Below are 21826 nucleotides of genomic sequence, written 5' to 3'. Positions count from 1 at the left end.
GGATGGGGATCAGGGCTCCCGGGATCAGGGCTCGGTGTTGGGATGGGGATCAGGGCTCCCGGGATGGGGATCAGGGCTCCCGGGCTCGGTGTTGGGATGGGGATCAGGGCTCCCGGGATGGGGATCAGGGCTCCCGGGATGGGGATCGGTGTTGGGATGGGGATCAGGGCTCCCGGGATCAGGGCTCGGTGTTGGGATGGGGATCAGGGCTCCCGGGATGGGGATCAGGGCTCCCGGGATGGGGATCAGGGCTCCCGGGATCAGGGCTCGGTGTTGGGATGGGGATCAGGGCTCCCGGGATGGGGATCAGGGCTCCCGGGCTCGGGCTCGGCGGTCCCGTTGCGGGGCGGGCCGGCAGGGGGCGCTGTGCGGCGGGGCGGGCCCGGGGCGCGGGGCGGCACCGGCGGGGCCGGGCCGGGAGCGGCGGGGCCGGGCCGGGGCTCCGGGCGCCGCGGCGGGGCCATGAAGGACTGCGAGTACCGGCAGATCCCGCCCGGGGCGGCGGCGGCGGCTCCGGGCCCGGGCACAGCCGCCTCGCCGCCCCCGCCGCCCGCCGTCCCCCCGCGGCCGCGGCGGCCCCGCAGGAAGTGGGAGGTGTTCCCGGGCCGCAACCGCTTCTTCTGCGGCGGCCGCCTCATGCTGGCGCGGCACAGCGGCGTCTTCGTCCTCACCCTCGGCCTCATCCTGGTCACCAGCGGCCTCTTCTTCGCCTTCGAGTGAGTCTGGGGGCGGTGAGGCCGTGCGGGGGCTGTCCCTCGGCTCCTTCCCCGCAATCAGCCCTTGACCCCCCCTCTTTGAGCCCCCTCCGTTCGGGGGAGTTGGGGGTTAGTTGGCATCCCACCCTTATCCTCGTGGTGGAGGGAGGTGGGCTGGGGGGGCGCCTTCCCCCCTCCGTGGGAGCCCCGTTATCCCCCCCTTCTCCCCACTGACCCCTCCGAGCCCTTTCCCCACTGCACAGCCCCCAGACCCCCTTCGCAGGCAGTCACTGCCCCCATCACCTGTCCCCAGGTGTCTTTATGGGGGCCCAGAGGTGTCCCTGCGCCTTGTTTGCTTAGTGTGGCCCCGGGAAGGGGTTTAACATCCCCCCAGGATCCCCGACGGTTTCTAAATACGCCGCCCCCACCCCGACCCAGTGTCCCTTCCTGCTCCCAAGGACAGAACTGGCCCAAAATTGCAGCCAGGGAACCCCCGAGGCTGGTGGGCTTTGCCCACCGCTGGGATCTCGGAATAATGTTTCTTTTAAATGGTGAAATCCTTGGGGGTCCCACTTCGAGGGTCTACACTGGAGCTCTGCCCCCGCTGTGCAGCCGTGTCCAGGGAAGAGGCAGCTGCATCTCCCCAGCCCCCTTTCCTTTGGAAAGCTGCTCCAGGGAGAGCTCCCTGCTCCTGCACCCTGAGGGAGGGGAGAGCCAGTCCGTTATGTCCTGCACTGCCCTGCAGGAGGGCAGGAGCACCGTGGGTTATTGGCACCTCAGAGGGATTCTGCCGTCCCGCCTCGGGAGGGAAGGGAGATGCTTTTCCCTGGAGCGGGAGGGCAGTGCCTGCCTTTGGATCACGGCGTTATCCCCGCGAGTCTTGGAGTAAAGCTGCTGGAGCCTGCTGGCGGGGAGATGAAGGCATTTGATCGGATTAGAGGTTCTGAGAAGTCAGATGAGCTGAGAGGGGCAGGCAGCTGCGGGAGGCAGTCACAGCATCCCGCTGGAAAAACTCCTTTCTCCGTGTCATCCGTGCCCCTGACAGCTCCCTGCGCTGGGTCTGGGACTGACGGGCAGCTCTAGCACAGTGACTGCTTTGTGTGGCCAGGCAGAGGACATCTGCTCTGCCTCCCTCCTTGCCGAGTCACTCTCTTGGGCTTGAAGATGCCCTGGGGCTTTCCAAGTTGTTATTTTAGCAGGATGCCTCTGTTGCACTGGTTACTGTTTGCTGGATGTACAGCAATCTTGCCTGTGTCTACGCTTCGTGTTTGTATGGAAAAACCTGGAGCAGATTGCCCAGAGAAGCTGTGGCTGCCCCATCCCTGGAAGTGTTCAAGGTCAGGTTGGATGGAGCTTGGAGCAACTTGGGATAGTGGAAGGTGTCCCTGCCCATGGCAGGGGGGTGTAACTGGATGATTTGTAAGGTCTCTTCCAACCCAAAACATTCTGGGATTCTCTGATTTATGTGATTTCTTGTTCTCTGATGGGGCAAAGTGGGCTCCAGAAGTTCTCCCAGGAAAGGGGTGACAACAAGATCACGTCTCCTTTCACAGACCTTTCTGTCCCTCTGCCAGAGAGTCGACCAAGGGGCTTGGGCTGAAGGGGCTTTGTTGCTTAGTGGCTGCTTTGTTCTGGACAGCTGAGCTCGGGAGGTGAAACAAAAGTTGCTTAATCCTCTCAAAACTGCTGCAGAGCATTGCTGAGCCTGAGCACTGCCCACAGACATCAGGGCTGGGGCAGCCTGTCCGTCTGTGCCGGGTGTGATCAGTGCTTGTGACAGCAAATCCCTCTGCAGGAGGGGTCTGTGGCACTGTGTGTGTCCCCTGGTGTCCTCACCTGCCACCCGAGAGTAACGGAGCTGCCCTGGTGTGGAGTGTGATCACACCAGTCCCCATCTATGGAAAAACAGCCCCAGGTCGTAGCAGGGTGAGCCCAGGAGTGGCTGTTGACTGCAGAGATGCCTGGTGGCTTGTCACAGCGCCCAGTGCTGGAAGTGTCCTCGTCCAAACATCTGGCACACCAGGAAGGGCACATGAGTCATCCGGAGTCGGCAAAGCTGTGTTGAATCGAAGCCAAAATCCCCCTCAGCGTCATGTGTTGGACCAAAAGGGATCGTGGTCACGCTGATTCTCATCCCTGTGTGGCTTGGGGTGTTTGCCTGTGTGTTCTTGGTGCTGCTGTTGTAGAGGTGACCAGGCTTTGGGGCAGCTGGGGGGTTTTTGAGACGTGATTCTGGGACTTCAGAAGACAAAAGAGGTTGTGTGCAGGGGCCTTGGTGTGTCTTGGTGCCAAAGACCCAGCACCACTCCAGTGTTTTCTGGGCTGCTCTTGCTGTTCATAGGCTGTCATACCCAGAGGTCTCTGCAGAGCAGCAGTGCTTGAGCCCACTACCCTGTGATAATTCCTGGTGTGTGTGTCCCAGCTGACACCTGGTTCTCTACAGTGATTGATAACAGTGGCATTTTATCCATGTTTTTAACAGCTGCCCATTCCTTGCCACTCACCTGACCTTGGCCATCCCCATCATCGCCGCCGTCCTCTTCTTCTTTGTCATCAGCTGCCTGCTCCAGACAAGCTTCAGAGACCCAGGAATCCTGCCCAGAGCCACCCCAAGTGAGGCAGCAGACCTGGAAAAACGGATTGGTGAGACCTCTGTTCCCTCTCCTGTGTTTGGTTCAGTGCATGGCTGTGTGTCTGTGCACACACACATTCCAGGCTCAGCGAGCCCCACTTTTTGGGTCTTGGCTCCTTACTGGTTCTCCAGGGGATGAGAGAAACCAGAGTATCAGATTGTGAGGCTTGAGAGTGTCTTATGAGTCCTGGTAAGAGGTGCAACAAGCTCCTCCAGCGCAGCAGGCAGTGCTTCAGAGAGGATCTGCAGAGCATCAGAGGTGGTTTTTGTTCCTGTTCAGTCCCATCGCCTTCCCAGGCAGCAAAGTTGAAGGATAATTAATGCTTTTTAAGATTATGCCTTGCCATTGGGCCTGCTGTGCTGCAAGGTGTTCTTTAGTGTAGGCTAATGTTTGTCCTCTTCTGAAAACTGCTCTGTCACGCTGGTTTGGGGACAGCCAAGAAGGTGTTTGCATCCAGGAGCTTTGGACCTTGTTGTTGTGACTGGTTGTAATAAATACTTTAGGAAAGCTGATGTGAGACAGCTTGAATCTGTCCCGCTGAAGACAGTTGCAAGGCAGTAATTCTACATCTGACTTAAAAAATGGGTTTAAAATATCCCCAGAGTGGTGATCCAACATTTCTATTTATAAGGACCTAAAGCAGTAATCTGGCTGCAGATGCCGCCTGATGTGCCAGCTGTTACTGTTAATATAATCCACTTATTATCCTCTTAACATGCTCACTGTTGCATCACTGTTTTCAAAGACTCCCCCAGAGCTGGAAAGGTGCTCTTTTAGGAGGGACTAAAAGGAATAATCCCCAAAATTGCAAACATGATGCAGGGGTTTTCCGGCTTTTGCTGTGCAGAGCAACAGTCTCCAGCTGCCAGTCCCCAGGGAACAATGAAGTGGCATCACACACAGATAGAACCTGTGTTTCTAGAAATCTTCAGTTTCCACCTCGGGGAGGAGGAATCCTCTCATGCTACGAACACACACATGTCAAATCTCAGGGAATCTGCTGGAGCACTTGGGACGTGTGGTGATGGAAATGAATCCCTTGAGGCTGGTGGTGCCACAGCTCCAGCTGTGGGGTGGCAGGTTGTGTGCTGGGACGCTCCTGCTGAGGCCCCCCTGATTCCTGTGAGAGCAGAGGAGGAACCACACGTGCATTGGCAGATGTTGTGACCCGTTGGACTCGCAGAGACGAGCTGGTGTTACTGGGCACTGCTTTACACTCACTATTTCTAAATTGCTTGACGTTCTCACAGCACTGGGCACTTACTGCTTCCTCTTGGCACCCCAGCAGCATTATCACTGAACAAAGAGAGGACATAAATAACGCTGTGAGGAGCTGAGTGGAGTTCCTGGCTGCCTCTTGGCTTTCCCTAAAACCAGGGGAGCACGTGCCAGTCCCTCCCCCGTGCCGGGAAGCAGCTCGGGGTGGGGGGGGGGGGAAGGTGCAGGCTCTGAGTGTCCCTCCTTGCCCTCGCAGACAGCATGGGGACCTCCACGTACCGCCCTCCCGCCCGCACCATGGAGGTGGTGATCAACAAGTACGTGGTGAAGCTCAAGTACTGCTACACCTGCAAGATGTTCCGCCCCCCGCGCACCTCCCACTGCAGCGTCTGCGACAACTGCGTCGGTGAGCAGGGCAGGGGGGCTGCTGTCCCAGGGGGAAGAGGGGCTTAATTGTGTGATCATAGGAGATCTTGAGCTGAAAGGGATCATCCAGTCCAGCTCCTGGCCCTGCCCACGGCACCCCAACAATCCCACCCTGTCCCTGAGAGCGTTGTCCCAACACTCCTTGAACCTGGGTGCTGTGCCCACTGCCCTGGGGAGCCTGTTCAGTGCCCCACCACCCTCTGGGGGAAGAACCTTTTCCTAAAATCCAACCTAAACCTCCCCTGACACAACTTTAATACCATTCCCTTGAGTCCTGTCACTGATCCTGTCACTTTTGTTCCTGGACAGATTGCTTTTTCTTCTAAAGGATTATAAAACAAGACACCGGGTGGTCTGTCTTCTTCCCATTTAAAATGAAAGCAGCACCAGTGCAGTGGCTTAGGTCCAAGACTCTGTATCTCTGTTTTTCCTGCTTCTGGAAGGATGGTACTGAAAAATGCAGTTCAGGCCTCCACCAAACGAGGTTTGCTGCAGGCTCCTTGTTGTGTGTGGCCTTGCTGTCCCCAGGCTGGCAGAGACACCATCATAGCTGCTGGTGTTTGGGGATAGCCCTGGGTGGCTGTGTCTCCTGCTGAGGCTGGAAAGCAGCAGTGTTTGCAGAGGAGGTGTCTGGGGGAGCAGGCTGTGCTGTGAGTTGTGTTTGCAGTGATGCTCCGCATGAAATGGTTACCACAGTCTTGTCAGCCCTTTCATTAGGGTGTTTCCAGATACACTGCACCTGCCCCAGGTTCCCAGGCAGTTTCTGTGGGTTTAGAGATGTATCTTTATAACTTGGAAAAGTGTTTCTGCCCCTAAGAAGGAGGGGGGAGCTGACACACAAGGAGGGGGCAGCCTTGCCACGTGCACACACCCAGTGCTGTGGGGAGCTGGAAGAATTCCTGCTCTGTCCCTCTTCCCCTTCAGTTGCAGTGATAGTTACCAGTCACAAGGCTTGTATTTAACAGGCTGTGAGAGGAAAGGTTTGACCCTTGATGACAAAAAAGACCATGTGAGCAGGCAGCAATGCTCCACTGAAACTTTGTGCCTACGTGCTGCTGCGGAGAGGTTGCAGTCTCCGGATGGTGGGTGGAAGCTCGATTTGTAGCTCCTCATTTCTGGAGTCTGAGCAGAGTTCGCTCCATTTTGGGGTTGAGGTGGCAGGAGTCCTCACTTTGTGTCCCTCACGTGTCCCTTTGTTTCAGAGAGATTCGACCACCACTGCCCCTGGGTGGGGAACTGTGTGGGGAAGCGCAACTATCGCTTCTTCTACGCCTTCATCCTCTCCCTCTCCTTCCTGACCGCCTTCATCTTCGCCTGCGTCGTCACCCACCTCACCCTGCGTGAGTACCACAGGTCCTGCCACTGCTGTGTGCTGTGCTCAGGGCCACCAACAACCTCAGGCAGCTCTGGGTCACTGCTCCTGTTGGGACAGAGCGTGGGAAGGGCCCGGTCGGGTTACACCGGGATTTTGAGTGTGGGTCTCAAATAAACAGGGCCCCAGACTTCAGGGAACCACAGATCCAGCTGCACCTTGCTTGCTTGAGAGCTGGGGATGGAGTTCTCCCCACCCAGAGCAGATGAGCTGGTGCTGCATCCGCTCCTAACCTGGCAGGGAAGGTGACTTTCCCATCAGCCCCAAATCTCCTGGAGCTGTGTCTGTGCGCTGACATTTCTGCCGAGTCCCAGACTGCAGATGTTGCTCAGGCAGACAGACAGATCCATACGGCTCTCAGGGAGGTGTCTGCCTGCTCAGGAGGGGAGTTTTGGCTGGAGAGGCAGGGCTGCCTGATGGGATGCCATTCCTTGTCCCTTTTTGCTTTGCAGGTTCTCAAAGGGATGGATTCCTGGCCACTCTGAAGATGACACCCGCCAGATATCCTTGTGCTGCCAGCAGCTGCTTGGGGTGCCCAGCACTGGTGCAGCAATACTAATTAACAGGGAGGGGCCAGGAGCTCTTTGTAAGGGTGGGTGACAAACTTGTTTCTGAGTTTGCAAGTTTAGATGGAGAGGGAAGCAGCTGGAGCAGGCTGTGCCTTGGTGGATCCCTGCAGACCGGCACAGGGAATGGGAAGCTTGCCCAAACCTCCCCAAACAGCCCTCTGCCTCTCCTTGCAGGATGATTTTGTTCTTTGATACTTCCTTGACATTTGCTTCACTGTGCTGGAGCTGGTGATCTGTTTTTTCTCAGTCTGGTCTATTTTGGGCCTCTCAGGTTTTCACACTTATTTAGTCGCCTCCAACCTGACAACAAATGAAGATGTAAGTACCTTGTCCTTCTCTATCAGTACCTGAATGCTCCTCCTTCTGCCAGGCTGTCCCTGATCCACCCTGAGCAGGTTTTCAGGGAGTCCTTGGCTGTCTCAGTGCAGTGTTTCAGTAAGATGTGCTGCCTGCATGGCCTGTGATAACCCACTGCAGAGCAAACAGCCTGTGCCCAGGGCATTCAGGCTGCAGTTTCAGGTAGCTGAGTTAGAACCATCACGTGTGTGTTTTTTCCAGTCTGTTTGTGGCCTTGCTTAAAATTAGGAGTTCTGAGATTAAAATAAAGAAGGCTGGCCCCAGAGATTTATTTGGGTGTCAGCTTGGTGATGTGAATTCAGCATCCTGTATAACCACGGGTTTCCTCCGAGAGCCTGGGCAAGTCCCTTTGTCTCTGGCGGTTCCTCATCTCTAATTAGCAAATAATGCACAGACATCTGATGAGATTTACCTTCAAATCTGAGGTGCATGCAGACTCCAAGGGCCAAATGAGTGCCCTGAGTGGGGCAAATTGTATGGAAAAGCAGGATCTGTCTGATCCTCAGAATCAAAATTCACCCTTCTGGCCAGAAGTACCTGTAATCCTTGCTGGAAGCTTCCAGGCAGGTTTGCATCCCTTTTTTTTTTTTTTTTTTTTGGCTTTTTCCCCTTTCCTCTCCACTTGAGGTGTGGCAGAACTGCTCAAGGCCATGTAAATGAGGCTCATGGAAGTTGTACCCCAGTACAGAGAGCACCAGCAGCCTGTTGCCTCTCTGGCCTCATTGCCAGCCTTATGTTGCAGCTGGGGGGGAGAGAGTGAAAACAAGAGGAGGAAATGTACTGGTAAATGTGTTGGTAAATGGTTCACTGGAGCTGGGGCCTGAGGCCAGGTATAGCATCTGCCCACCAGTGTGTGCCCACGCCTGCTGCAGCCGGGGTTTCGAAACCAGAGTCCTGTGACAGCTGCTCAGGGTGGGGACAGATGAGGCTGTTGGTTGCAGCATGAGCTGGGAATCCCCTCCTTGTTTGTTCAGCCTGAGGGGCCCAGGAGGGACCACAAGCTGGAGCCCTGCTCTGATGGGCTTTCAGCCTTGGAGAGGGGAGGAGGAGGAGGAGAAGGCTGGCGTGGCAGATGGTGGCAGTGACACGTTGCCACGCAGCACAAGGAGGGCACAGCTTCAGAGCTTTCCAGCTGCAAGGCTGAACCTTGGCATAGGAAGAGGCAGCACTTTGCTGCTTGTTAAAGCAAAGAGGGAGGATGTTTGCAGCGAGAGAAACCTTCAGCCTCTCGAGCAAGGACCTGAACGAGTCCAATATCCAGTCCATTCTCCTGTCATTATCTGCTCCCACATCTTTCCCATCTTGATCTGTGTCCATCCTTCCCCTTTCAGATCAAAGGGTCCTGGTCAAATAAGAGGGGCTCGGAGTTTGCCAATCCCTACAGCCATAAAAGTATCCTCACAAACTGCTGTGCGGTGCTGTGTGGACCATTCCATCCCAGGTAAGAGCCTTGGGCCTCCACAGCATTGGGAATTGCATCCTGCTCTGGGAAAGGATGGATTTATCATGGTTCAGGGGAAACTCCCAGCACAAACACATCCTCTTTGATGATGTGGAGGAAACAGTTTCCCACTCTGCAGAGAGAGGCTGGAGGTGTGCGAGTAGGAGATGAACTGTTGCTTCTGTGTTGGAGCTTGATGAGTTTGGGTCACTTGTAGTTGTTTCATGGAACTTGAAGATAAAACACATCCTGCAGCTGAATAAGGGGAGAGTTACAGCATGAAAGGGCTTGACAGCAGATGGTCAATACTAGTACTGGCATTACTTCTTGTCCCCATGGCAGGGGATTGGAATGAGATGACCTTTAAGGTCCCTTCCACCCCAAACCATTCCATGATTCTATGATTTTTAGCATGTTTTTCCTCCTGTACTCTGATTACACCAGCCAGTGCAGAGATCCTGGGCTTTACCAACACTTAGATCACCTGGAATGCTCAGTATCACCCCCCCAAATGCTCTTACCTGGGTGTGAGTTACCTGCAGCACAGGATAATCACTGCTTGGTCACAAGATGGTGCAGTTGGGCAGAGTCAGGCCCTGCTCTGCTCTGCCACAGGAGCTGAGGACCTGCCTTGGAGCTCTTGCTCCGTCCTGGAGCATGTGGGGATCCACGAGATGAGTCTGTTCAGTGGATCCAATTTGGATTCAGGTGGAGCATCTTGGAGGTGCTACCTCTGTGTAACAGCAGCAGCAGGGGAGGGTCAGAGTCACAGTCAGGTCTGTAGTTACATCAGGCCCTGCTCTGAAGTGCCCCCCCAGGCTCTTTGCAGGGTTCACAGTTGCCAAACTACCGGTGCTGCCGTTCAGAGCTGGTAAATCTGTGGATTCAGGGAGCCCAGCTGTTAGCTGGGAGGTTGTGGGGATGAGAATAGTGTTTTACTCCAGTTCTTTCCTCATTCACGTTGGTTTTGTGCTGTGAAGACCTTTGGCCAGTTCCCTTTTGGGTTTGTGGTGACCCAAAGCTCTCTGTGCCTGTGGGCTGGCTGGTGGCTTGTGTGACAAGTGTGTGGTTTGTTCTCCAGCATCCTGCCCTGCTTTGTTTGGCAGCTCCCAGAAGGAGCCCTCCCTGTGGCTTGGGAGCTCCTGGCTTCAGAATCTTCACTCCCTTAACTCCTCTTCCCTTTCTGTTCTCCAGTTTGATAGACAGAAGAGGATTTATCCAGCCAGATAACGGGAGCCCATCCAGCCCTAAGAGCGAAATCCCTTCCTTTGGAGCCAAAACTGACACCAGCATGGTAGGAGGCCTTCCCTAGCAGTGCTGTGATGTTCCCAGTGCCTGCTGTGCCTGCACCTTGCTCCAGCCAGTACCTTCCCCTCTCACCACCTCCCCAGCCTCAGGCAGGACAGCCCTGTGACCCAGAGCTGCCAAAGACTCACTCGAGCCATACGTTGCCTTTCTTTTTTTTTACATTTATTTATTATTTTTTTTGTTTGTTTATTTGTTTCACTGTGATGTGGCCTGTCAGGACTTTTTGGCTGGCAGAGCCTGACAGCTTGTGGGACTCTGGGACTCGTACCAAAAGCAGGGGTTCCTGCTGCACCCGGGGAGCCCCCAGACCTCTGAGCCCCCAGCGTCTGCTCCGGCGGATCGCTGTGATTCCTGCCGGGAGTCGTGAGGTGGGCCAAGGGTGGGAGGTGGGGACTGGCAAATGGTTTCCCCTCTGGGCTGGAGGAGGTATGAGCTCCCTGGTATCCCTGGTGTATCCACGAACACATCCTGCTCCCCTGTGCCGACGTGGAAGGGCTGTTCTGTCCCTTCACAGCCGGGGTCTCACCGCGGCCGCTGGCGGAGTGGCTTTCCTTGTCCAGAGGCTGCTGTGCCGTGGTAAGTTGGGCTGCTCAGATGGGAGGACTCTGGCTCCCAGCAGACCTGGGAGTTAGTGAGGATGTCCTGGTGCTGCTGATCCTGTTTTCTGGCTGGTTGCTGAGGGAGGGGCTGAAGGACACTGTGTTTTGGCCCTGCCGGTTGGTCAGACACGTTTTGCAGCAACATGAGTTTGGGGGACCCTCCTTTAACAGGGAAGGAGAAACACTCTGTGCTCTGTGACTCCCCTCATGACATGCTGGTTGGCAAGTCTACAGCTGTCAGATTTGGGAACTGTAGCCTGCCAGGATTATGTCCTGTCTGTAGGAGACCAAGAGTCAACAGAAAAGTGTGAATTCCTGAGGGTTCCGCCCTTTCTGGGTGGAGTTTTCCAGAGGAAGCAGTGAGAGGGTCTGATAACCTCATGATCTGCTCTTGGTTTGGATTTCTGGACAGCAGAGTGTCCCCAGGGCTGTTCCCAGCAGCCTTGGGAGTGATTCCAACTGCCTGGGCTCATCCATGAAGGGATGTCCCCAGCCCCTGGGGAGCAGTTCCAGCTGCCTGGGCTCATCCGTGACCGTCACTCTGCACCTGTGCAGCCAGCTCTGTGTCCCTGGGGTGCAGGGAGAGCCACAAACCTTGTAGCAATACTTGAATCAAGTTATTAAAAGCTGCTGGATGTTTTTGCACAATTTGTAGGGTTTTTTTCTACATGGAACGTTTTCTACCCGGGGCAGGGAGCGTTGTGCACGTTGGCACCAGGGCAGGGGCTTGCAATGTTGAGCTGCTCATTAGGTTTCCGTGGATCAGACACACCTATTTCAACCTCAGGCAGAGGCAGCACGTTTTGGGGGGCAGCCCAGCCCCCCTGAATTCACCAGCATCGTGCTCTGTACACTGAGTGCTTGTACCTGGGGGATGGCAGAGGAGCAGTGAGGGGGGTTTACCAGGGGCCAGAATCCTTCCTGTTTTTATTTAAACCAGTTTCCTTTGTTACTCAATAAAATTCTATTTTTAAAGAGTTAATTGCTTGGGTTATTATTTTATTCCTTGAAGACAGAAGAGGGCAGGTGTCTCGGTGTTTGACATCTCTCGGGTGCCAGCTGGACTCTTTTAGTCCCAGGCCTCACCTGGAAGCTCCTGGAACCTCCTGCTATGAGGGATGAGCAGCAGCTGGTGCTGCTGTGACTCTTGCTGGAGTGAAGGGATTTTGCTGTCCCACATCTCCAGGCTGGGCAGAGTCTCATCCCCTTCCTGTTGTCACCTCAGCGTCCGTTCCCCACCCGCCTCGCCGGGATCTGTGCTCCCTGTCTCTCCCAGCCCCTCTGGCCCTGTGGCAGGTGCTGAGGTTCATAACCTCTGGTGTCTTCCCCAGGAGGATGCCTGCCAGGACTTTGCCATTTCCTGCACAGCCTGACGGGATTTGCCCCTCCTCGGACCTTAGCCCTGATTTCTGAGGGTTGGCTGGTAAGAAACCACTTTCTTCTCCCTCCCGTCCACTCGAGCCACCCATCTCATCTCCACTGCATGTCCAGCTCTGTGCATGGAGCCCATCACCCTCCAGTTGTGCTGACATCCCTGAGCCCCGTCCATCCATCCCACCAGCCCTGGGTTGTGTGGGTGAAGGGTCACCTGAGGGCTTTGCAGGAAGAGAAGGATGGGTTTGGTTTCCCCCAGTTTCGTGCTGGGGCTTGGCAAGGGATGGAGCTGCCTGGTCTGTGCAGGGGGGTGTGGGATGGGTGTGTGGATGGGGGTTGGCAGAGGGGTCCTGCAGCCTGGGGCTGGCTGGAGGACACACCACAGTGCTTTGTGTTTGGTGGAGCTGCTGTGATGGGACTGGAGAAAGCCCCCAAGGGATGCAGAGATTTAGTGTTCCGAGCTGGCTGTGGCCTGAGCAGAGTGGTGGAACCTGGAGCAGAGTTCTAATTCCAGCCCTGACCCACTCTGGGCCAAGCAATGCCTCCCCTCCCTGCCCTCTGCCTGTTCTCCTCTCTGCAACACCCAGTTCCCTCTCTGATGTGCCTGTGGCCCAGGTAAGTTCCTTCCAGGGCACGTCATGATGATCTGTGTCACCTGTGGGCTGCAGAGCTGCCTCTCTCCTTCCCTCCAGCACCCCACGAGCTCCTGCTGCTCGTGCCTTGGAGCAGTGATGGAGACCACTGTCCCTTCCTCCTGCCTCCTCCTCCTCCATCCCGGACTGTCCCCATTCTGCCACCAAGCCCGGGTGCTCCACTCTGCTCCTGCTGCTCCTCGCTCACGTATTTCTGGCGCTAACCCTCTCTTTCTCTTCCTCCCCTCTCCTCTCCCTCGGGCCGGGCGGATCCAGCACCAAGAGCCCTGGCAGCCCGCAGCCCTCTGCCTCCCGCGGGGAGCTGAGCCCAGAGCCATGACCACCACCACGAGTGCCTCCGCTCGCCAGGGCTGCGCGGCCGCGCCTCCCTCCCTCCCTCCCGCCGCGAGACAGAGGGGAGGGGAAAGCGGCCGCGCACAGGGAAAAGCTTTTCCAACCCCGCTCCGGGAGCCGGGACGGCCGTCCCGCGGGTTCGGAGCTCAAAGCCATACAGCCGTCCCAGCCGAGTGCAATAACTGGAGTTCCTGCTGTCTCCTGCCGCCGGTGGCTCCCCGTGACCACCAGTGTGACCCTCAGTGACGGTGTCTCCCTGCTGTAGATGCTGGAAGGTCGTGGTTGGCACCCCAGTGGGCTTTTGGAACGAGCAGGTTCGCACCAGAACGTTTACAGCCGAGCCAGTGGCATCACACACCCAACCCCACCAGCCCTTCCATCTGTGAGAGGATTCTCCTCTCCAGACAGGTACATGGTCAGTTTGCCCTTGCAACCCCCCTGGCCAGCTCCCAGTTTCATCTTAGCCCAGCTCTAGTTTTAGGGGAAGGGGTTCCAGCCCCGCAGCACCTTGAGTGGCCTCCCCTGCTCCGGAGGCTGCGGCTCCGGCCGGGCTGGGAGCTGAGCGGAGCAGCCAGACCTGCCCCCAGCCCTGTAGGACTCACCATCTATTTATGCCTTTGACTTTTGTAACAAAAATAAAAGTTTCTCCTATTTACTGTACACCGGCGTTTGGCTGCTGGGGGCGGCTCGTGCCTGGGCACGTCGGTGCCACGCTGGGCTGGGAGCCAAGGGGAGCCACGGAGGGCTGGCACCCCTCTGCCATCGGCTGTGTGGCCACAGGGACAGGAGCCAGGAGCTCCCCAAACTGGGCTGTGGCACAGTGCCCTTGGGGCAAGTCTCAGCCACCCATGGCTTTGCACCCTCCTGTGCAGCGGGAAGGGCCAGGCCAGGCTGGGGAAGGACACAGTGAGCACCCCTTGGAAAAATTTGTTGTCCACTGATGTTTCGGGAGCTGGCAGCGTCCCCCTAGCCAGGGGGAGCGGCAGGGCTGGATGGGGTGGCTGGACAGGCTGTGGGCATCCTTCCAGTGCCGCTGGGAATGGCCATGAGCATCCTCTGCCTCCTGCCATCACCCAGCCCACGCCTGCCCTTGGCTCAGGGGACTGGAGACGTGCACTGGCCTGGGCAGCGTCCCCAGGGCCGAGGTTAACTGGGTGCCCGGCTCCCCAGGGTGATCACAGAATCATGGGGTGGTTTGGGATGCACCTTCTGGTGCTGCTCTTTGGCAGACAGGGCACCCATGGGTGTTCCGGGGGGTGATGCTGCACCCGAGCTCACCCGCAGCCCCTGCGCCAGGATCTGGGGCTCTTCCCTTCACCCACCGCCTGTTTTCCATGGAACTGGTAGAGCAGAGTGTTCCTGCAGCCTCCTCTCAGCCCGGCACAGCCAACATTTGGCAGCAGCTCAGCCCCTTTGGCAGATGCCATATCCGAGGCTGAACCATCCACATCCCACACGTGTCCTGCAGGGGAAGGGGGATCCCGCCGGGGTCTCCCCATGGAGCCCTCTCAGAGCCAACAGGGGGTTAAAGAGCCCAAATGCAGGCAGGGCGGGGCAGGACCATCCCAAGGGCTGGAAGCCCCATCTGGCAGCAAGTCCTTCACCGGGGCTGGGGGCTGCAGCCCCCAACCACGTATGGCTTTGCTGCCCTAAGGGGTGTGAGCTCAGACCAATCCACCCAGGCATTGCTGCCTCACGGTTTTCCAAGGAAAGGAGATGGATTTTAGAGGGCTGGGTACATTGTGGTGTCTGTTTAGCTCCAGCCCCTCTATGGGAGGGGGTTGTGCCTGGTGGAAGCTCTTGGAGGGCCTCTCTGAGTCTGCCTTGTCCGCTGGGTAGAGGGTGGGAGATGGGCCATGGTCTCCTGTGTGCCCATTCCTCTGGGAGACACCTTTTCCTGACTCAGGGGGGTGGAACCTGCTCCCACAGGATCACTCTGACCTGGGGAAGGAGCTTTAATTGCTGGTGAGGTGCTGCATGTGACACTGGAAGGGGGACATAGGGGGGCTGGAGAAGCTGGACACCCTCACCTGCCACGTGAGCCCCTTGATGGGCAGAGGTACCCCAGATGCCCCAAACCCACCATATGCCCGGGGGCTTGGCCAGGAAGGGTTGAACAGCCCCAAATCCCACTTTCTGGGGTGGGGAGGGAGCAGTGTGAAGGCTGGGAGTGTTTTCCTGGGCTGCAAGCGGTTGGGAAAAGCATCCCCGGGTCTTTCTCGTGTCCTCCATCCCCAGAATCCACCTGAGCTAGGAACAGGGTGTGTGTGGGGGGGGATGACTGGGCGCTGCCGGCCGGGCTGTTCGCAGGGAGGAGTCAAGCAGCGAGTCAGGCTGATTAAAAAAATCACACCCCTCCTTTTTGCCTTGGCCCGGAGCCGCCGGGCGCCCGCCCCACCCTGCCCTTCCCGCACGCTCCCGCACGCAGATAAGGCCGGGTTTGGGCAGGGAGCGGGGCCTGGGCTGTGCCAGAGCCCGGCGTGTGGCAACAAGCTCGAGCGGGACGAGAGTGAAACTCAGCGCAAGGCGCAGCACTGATCCTAATCGGGGCTCGACCGAGCTGCCACCGCGGCCCAGCGCCCACGGGCAGTGTGGAAAAACCTTAAACGTTTTAAAAAACCGAACCCTAAAACTCTGCGACGACAGCTTGAGGGATGGCAAAAGTCCCTGCTGGGGACGGTGGGACGGGGAAACGCAGCCCTGGGATGGAGGTGGGCACAGGGTTGGTGGGGATGGGGGTCTCCTCGCTCCCGGCTGGATCCGGGCTCGCTCCAGCGGCAGAAGGTGATTTGGGGGGGTCCGGGTGGTCCCGCTGTGCAGCGGCTCAAAGGCACGGGGTGACTGTGCCCCGTTTCGGGACGGTCCCTCCCGCGGCGCCTGGGAGAGGTGCGGAGCTCTCTCTGCCTCGGTTTCCCCACCTGTGGGAATAAATACCTGCCCGTCAAGCCCTCGCAATTACCAGCGAGTTAATCACCATATTAAAAACGACAGTGATATGATTTTTTTTTGGGGGGGGGGAAAGAAATAATTTTTACGAGCGGACACACCCCGTGGCCCATTTCTCCGGGGTGGGGCGGGGGGGGGGGGGGGGGAAGACTCGAACGCTGCCGTGTTTCTGTGTATCCCCCCCAAAACGATAACCCACCGGCTGCCGCCCTTCCGAGCCCTTTCAGCAGCGGGATGGGCGTTCCCTGGGGTGGGCGTTGGCTGTGGGGAGGCCCTCGGGGCACCCACGGGTGCTGCACCCACCGAGGACCCACGGGGAGGGCAGGGCGTTGGCCGGGCCCCCCCTCGCCCCCTCCCCAGCGCCCGCCGCCCGCGGGCGATGATTCACCGCGATTTTCCTTTTAAGGGCCGGGCTCGGCGGGGAGGAAGCAGAGGAGGAGGAGGAGGAGGACACTCCTTGGACCTGGCTGGCTCCTCCTGCTCTCGCTCGAGGCTCCGACGCGCAGCCAAAAGCGAATCCCGGCGGCAGGGCTCGGCAGAGGCTCCGACGGCTCCCGGCCCCGCTCCTCCTCGCCCAAAGCGTCCGCCCCTGCGCCCGCGTCCCAGCCATGGCAAGAAACCACCAAGTGCAGAAGGCCAAGCTGGCCGAGCAGGCTGAGCGCTACGAGGACATGGCAGACTTCATGAAGGCCGTGGTGGAGCACGGGGACGAGCTGTCCAACGAGGAGCGCAACCTCCTCTCGGTGGCCTACAAGAACGTGGTGGGCTGCCAGCGCTCGGCCTGGAGGGTCATCTCCAGCATCGAGCACAAAACCGAGGAGGGCGACGACAAGGCGCAGCTGGTGAACGAGTACCGGGAGAAGGTGGAGCGGGAGCTGAACGGCGTCTGCAACAACGTCCTGGCCTTGCTGGACAAGTATCTCATCAAGAAGGCAAGCGACCCTGAGAGCAAGGTCTTCTACCTGAAGATGAAGGGCGACTACTTCCGATACCTGGCCGAGGTGGCCACCGGGGACGACCGCAAGAAGACGATAGAGAACGCCCAGGAAGCCTACCAAGAGGCCATGGACATCAGCAAAAAGGAGATGCAGCCCACGAACCCCATCCGCCTGGGGCTGGCCCTCAACTTCTCCGTGTTCCACTACGAGATCGCCAACGCCCCCGAGCAGGCCATCTCCCTGGCCAAGACCACCTTCGACGAGGCCATGGGGGACCTGCACACGCTCAGCGAAGACTCCTACAAGGACAGCACCCTCATCATGCAGCTGCTCAGGGACAACCTCACGCTATGGACAGCCGAGTGCGCCGGGGAAGACGGCGGCGAGGCTGGAGAAGAGCCCAAGAACTGAAAGGCCCCCGCCGAGCTGGGGACAGGCCCCCACCTGCCCCCCCTCCAGTCCCTTCGGCATCTCTTCGTGGCTTTTTCTTTGTTGGTTTTTTTTTCCTTTTTTTTTTTTTTTTTTTTTTTTTTTTTTTTTTTTTTTTTTTTTTTTTTTTTTTTTTTGTTGTTGTCGTTGTTGTTGTTGGTTTTTTGGAGGGGGAAGGAGTCTCAACTCCTCCACGGCCCCCCTCCCCCTCGCCAAGCCTGGATGCCGGGAGTGGGGGTGGTTTTGGCGTGGCCTCCCTCCTCCCTCTCCCTCATCCTCTGCTCTGGGGAGGGGGAAAGGAGGGAGAGAGGGTGCCTCCGTTCTGGAGGGCTGCCAGCCCCCCTGCTATTTAACAATTTTTGGGGAGGGGGTGTCCAGCCTGGCATGTGCCAGCTTCAAACCCCCTGTCCCGAAGGGCTGGAGCAGCAACAGGAGGAGGTGAGGGGCCGGGATGGCGCAAGGGGGGGTCCGGGCAGCTCCCTCCCATTCTGGGAGGGGGGTCTCATGTTGCCAAAGCCTCTGTGGGTCTCCAATAAACCGTCTCCTGCACTCCTGCCTCTAGTCTGCCTCGTCTCTCCCTGCACACGTGTCCAGGCAGCTCCCGCTGCCGCCGGGCATCCACCTCCCCTCCCATCCCACCAGGGTGGGGGAGCAGTCGGGTGGGCCTCCAAAATCGGCTGCTCTTGATCCCCCACCCAGCCCCACAATGGGGTCTTGGGGTACCCAGCAAACCCCATTCCTTGGCAAGCCTTGGAAAGGCTTGGGGGGGTCTCTGCATCCACCAGACAAGGGGTCTGCCAGCCCCACCCGGAGCTGGCTGCTCCAAGGGGTGCTCCGAGGTCCCTGACCCCGCAGTGGGATGTCCCACCCCCTTGGTACAAACCCCAAAGCCTGTCACTGACACCCCTGGGTGGGTCCTCCCCCACCGGCTCCTCTAAGTTCCGAGGAGGAAGATCCACAAACAGCCACATCGTCAGCGACACCGGGGACAGCCCTGGGGTGTCACAAGGGTGGGGACGTCCCCGTCAAGGTCCAGACGTGCTGGGGCAGGTGAAAGCTCAGCAATCCTGGCCCTGGCACGAGGCCACGGCAGAGGGCGCAGCTCCCCCCCCCTTCCCCCGCCGACAGCACGTTCCAACATGAAAAATAATTACAATAAAATACAGTCACGGCACCCTGGGCTATGAGCTCATCAGATCCAGCAGGGCTGGGCAGGAGCCGGCCTTTGATGGGAAGCACCGGGATGCCGGGATGCCGGGAGGAAACGCGCCGTGACTCGGGTTCAGAGGGAGCCCCGAAGTGGGGACGTGGGGGACATGGCCAAAGCACAGCTCAGAGGGTGCCAGGAGCCCCTGGGCATGGGGGAAACTGAGGCATGGCCAGAGAAGTGACCAGGGAAGACACCCCAGGGAAGTGAAGGAATTATGGGGTGTCCAGGGAGCAAGGGACCGGCCTGAGATGTAATGAGTTTTGCCAGGGCTCTGCCATGGGAAAGCACTGGCTGCTGTGGGAGGTTGGGCTGCTCAAAGCAGAACCTGCTCGCCCTGGATGGGACATTTCACCTGGAGCAGAGACCAGCAGAGGGGATTAAGCCCTGTGAGCCCCCCCACACCTTGCCCACCCCCTAGTCCCCTCCCCAACCCCACTGTGACCCCCCGTGGTTTGGTGTCACCTTGGCCCCTCCAAGGGCCGCCTCAGTGGCCCCGGCAGGTCCCGTTTTCTCCCCAGGTCCCGGCTGAGCTGGGGGGACCCTGGCACTGTCGGGGCTGGTCCGGGTGGGGGAGGCGAGTGAGGGGCCCCAACACTCCCAGCCCCAAGTGCTCCCAGGCTGGGAACCAGCCCCAGACCTGTAATTATCCAAACCGGGGCAGCCGACGGGAAAAACGAGCCGAGGGCTCGTGCTGGCCCTTGACCCGCCGGCCTGGGGACACCAGCAGCCCGGACTGGTTAGACTGGAGCACGGCAAGGTGGGAGCTGGGGGGTGCTGGTGCTTGAGAAGGGGATTAACTGGGGGTTTATGTCCATCCCCGCTGCTTTTCGGGGCCACGGGTTCCCGCTGGCTTCCCAGGAGTTAACTGATTTCAACAGCTCCCGAAATTGCAGCGTGGCTGGGCCGTGTAGGAGGAGGATGCTCGTCGGCTCCCAGCCGGTCCAGCAGCTTTTCCAGGCTGGGAGGGAGGCCCTGGATCCTCAGGACAGCTCCCATGAAAGGTTTGTGCTGCTGGGGAGAGCGGAGTGTTCCCTGGGGTCCTCCTGGGCCCCCCTGTTTCATGCAAGGTGATGGGACCCAGATGGAAAAAGCAAGGGAGACGTTGGAACCCCAATCTCTGTCCCTGTCCCGTGGCTGTGGAATGCTCTCGGCATCCCTGACACCGTGCAAGGAGGGGCACCCAGAAAAGCTTTCAAATATATGAGTTTTAGTGTCTTTACCACCAGTAGAGCAAAGGGTCATGGGGCCAGGGAGTGTCCCCCACCCTCCCAGCAGGGTCCTGGCACAGCCCCATACACAGGGGCCAGTAGTCATGGGGAAAAGAACATCAAAGCAGGATTCTGAGGGCATGTGGGGGATGCTACCCCAGCCCTGCCACCTGCAAAGGCTCTGCCCATCCTGAGTGGGGACTGCAGGACCCACAGCCAGGCCTGTCCTTGTCCCCAGCTCTCCCAACCTCCCCACAGGGCTTTGTGCCCGAGGCCGGGGCTGGCTGGCTCCTGGCTGAGCCACCTCCCTGATGACCATCACCCTGGCCTCAGGGCAGTGATGGGCAGCCTCCTGCCAGGCTGACACCAGATGCCTGCTCTGGAGGCTTTGGGATTTTTGGTGAGGCTTTTTATCCCCCCCCCCAGAAAGCACCGCTCGATGGGGAAATTCAGTCTCTGAGCAGGAACCCCATAACGGAGCCAGGACTGGGGCTGGAAGATGGAGGGAGGGGACACAGCAAACCCCAGTTTGGTGGCTGTGATTGAAACCCAAACCCCTTCATCCCAAAAAATCACACTCTGCCAACCCACCACGGTCAGGGTGGGCTCAGCCTGTCCCAGCACCAGGCTTGGAGGGGCCGGGGCAGGTAGGACCAACTCAGCAGAAAGATGGGTACCCCCCCACCATGCCAGGGTTGTGCCTCAGTTGGGGTGACTAATCCCGGCCCTTGGCCCCAGCCAGTTGCTCAACGGGAGCGACAGGAGCCAAAGTGTCACCTCCCTGAGCCCCGGGAGCCTCCCAGTGTCTGTCCCCTCCCAGTGTGGGGACATGTGGATGCAGGACCTGGCTGGATTTCACACCAGGGTCTCCAGCCTTCCCTGTCTCCTGCTGAGCCATCCTCCATGCCACCCTGACCAGGAGCAGTCCCCACTGGGCTGTGGGTCTCAATTCAGCCCCCAATTCAGCTGTAAAAAGCTCTTTAATGCAAAAATGCTGCATTTTTTGAGGCTGCAGAGCTCTTCTAGACCTCAGCACTTAGAGGACACAACGGAGGTTCCCTGAGCTGAGTGGTTTCCATCTCCTTTGATTCCCATTTTCTCCAGCATTGTCAAGGCTGAGTCTGCAGATATCCAGGGTATTCAAATAAAAAAAAAAACAAAAAAGCCACAAAAGCTTTGATGGCTCTTGTGTAACACGGCCTGACCTGACCATACCCTTTTAAGCCACCAAATCTCTCAAAGCCATGGAAAAGCCACCATAAAATTAATATTTTTATGATCACGTCTCCCATCCCTTCACAGAGTTCCAAAGGACCAGGATAAGGCCACAAGCCACAGGGTGAGGATGGAATTTCAGCTCAGTTATGGTTACATTGGCTTCCAGACCTTCAGCACCGAAATGCTGGGTTCCAGCCAGGAATACCCAGGGAAGTCTCTGGGCTCTTGAGAAGAGCTGAGGCACCAGCAGCAGACAGGGATTTGACTTTAATATGTGAAATATCAGTGCAGTGTTTCATTGGGAATGGGTCTGCTTAAAGCACAAACGTGTGTCTTCACCCTCCTCCCCCTGAGCTCTTCCTTTTCTCCAAATCCTGACCAAAAAGCTGGGAGATGCAGGAAAAATGAATTTTAATTCCCTGCCCAGCTGCCCAAGACCCCATTTACATCGAGATCCATTGAAGATCCAGTCTGCAATCCCTCTGCCAAGGGCAAAACCATCCTGGGAAAAAAGTCTTGTTGTATTTTATGCAAGATCTTGGGCAAGAGGCAATGCTGAGTCTGCACATGGAGCTGGGATCGGGAGTGTCACCCGCTCCCATCCCATATGGAGCTGCCAGGAGGCACTTGGAGGCTCCTTGGTGTGGACACCTCACTTTTCACCCCCCAGCCCTCCAGATCCATCTCCCAACTGCTGCCTGCAGCAGGAATCAGGGCAGGTGGTACAAAAGGCTGGGAGCTGCTGCCGTCACCATTGGGAGCTACAGCAGGACAGCAAGAGGGAATTACATGGGAAGGAGGGGAAGCCCCAGGATTTGGGATGTGAAGAAAGCAAGCCCAGAAAAAAACAAGGTGGATGAGGACACATAAGGCAGCTGGGAAAGGCCCTACATGCAAAC

General features: G+C 57.9%; 2 protein-coding genes across 4 annotated transcripts; both read left to right on the top strand.

Annotated features, from left to right (window-relative positions):
* Positions 1 to 458: 458 nt before the first annotated feature.
* Positions 459 to 13638, top strand: ZDHHC18 (zinc finger DHHC-type palmitoyltransferase 18). 3 transcript variants are annotated; one of them, XM_027740264.2, is made up of 10 exons: positions 459 to 716; positions 3178 to 3338; positions 4803 to 4952; positions 6175 to 6312; positions 6797 to 6845; positions 7129 to 7231; positions 8602 to 8711; positions 9906 to 10005; positions 11950 to 12041; positions 12901 to 13638. In XM_027740264.2, the coding sequence occupies exons 1-9, from the start codon at positions 463 to 465 to the stop codon at positions 11989 to 11991; spliced, it is 1107 nt and encodes a 368-aa protein (XP_027596065.1). In that variant the 5' UTR covers positions 459 to 462; the 3' UTR covers positions 11992 to 12041; positions 12901 to 13638. The 3 variants fall into 3 exon arrangements, with proteins under 3 accessions (XP_027596065.1, XP_039237219.1, XP_027596068.1); XM_039381285.1 differs by lacking the exons at positions 11950 to 12041; positions 12901 to 13638 and adding an exon at positions 10534 to 11600; XM_027740267.2 differs by lacking the exons at positions 11950 to 12041; positions 12901 to 13638 and having other exon boundaries at positions 9906 to 11600.
* Positions 13639 to 16303: 2665 nt separating this feature from the next.
* SFN (stratifin) lies at positions 16304 to 17338 on the top strand. The gene is given in 2 exon segments (XM_027740271.2): positions 16304 to 16330; positions 16332 to 17338. Coding segments are annotated over 2 exon segments (969 nt in total). The 3' UTR covers positions 17274 to 17338.
* The last annotated feature ends 4488 nt before the right edge of the window (positions 17339 to 21826 follow it).

The sequence above is a fragment of the Pipra filicauda genome, unplaced genomic scaffold (genome assembly GCF_003945595.2).
Source record: "Pipra filicauda isolate LSUMZ 115617 unplaced genomic scaffold, ASM394559v2 scaffold219_size1829416_pilon, whole genome shotgun sequence".
In the NCBI taxonomy this organism is placed as follows: domain Eukaryota; kingdom Metazoa; phylum Chordata; class Aves; order Passeriformes; family Pipridae; genus Pipra; species Pipra filicauda.
This window is presented reverse-complemented; position numbering and strand designations above follow the sequence as displayed.

What these genes read in the sequence shown, in the direction of transcription:
- ZDHHC18 (XM_039381285.1), top strand. Translation starts at nt 463, where the DNA reads ATGAAGGACTGCGAGTACCGGCAGATCCCGCCCGGGGCGGCGGCGGCG. An exon ending in CTGAAGATGACACCCGCCAG is followed by an intron (nt 6,846 to 7,128) that starts ATATCCTTGTGC and finishes CATTTGCTTCAC; the next exon opens with TGTGCTGGAGCTGGTGATCT. An exon ending in TGTGGACCATTCCATCCCAG is followed by an intron (nt 8,712 to 9,905) that starts GTAAGAGCCTTG and finishes TCTGTTCTCCAG; the next exon opens with TTTGATAGACAGAAGAGGAT.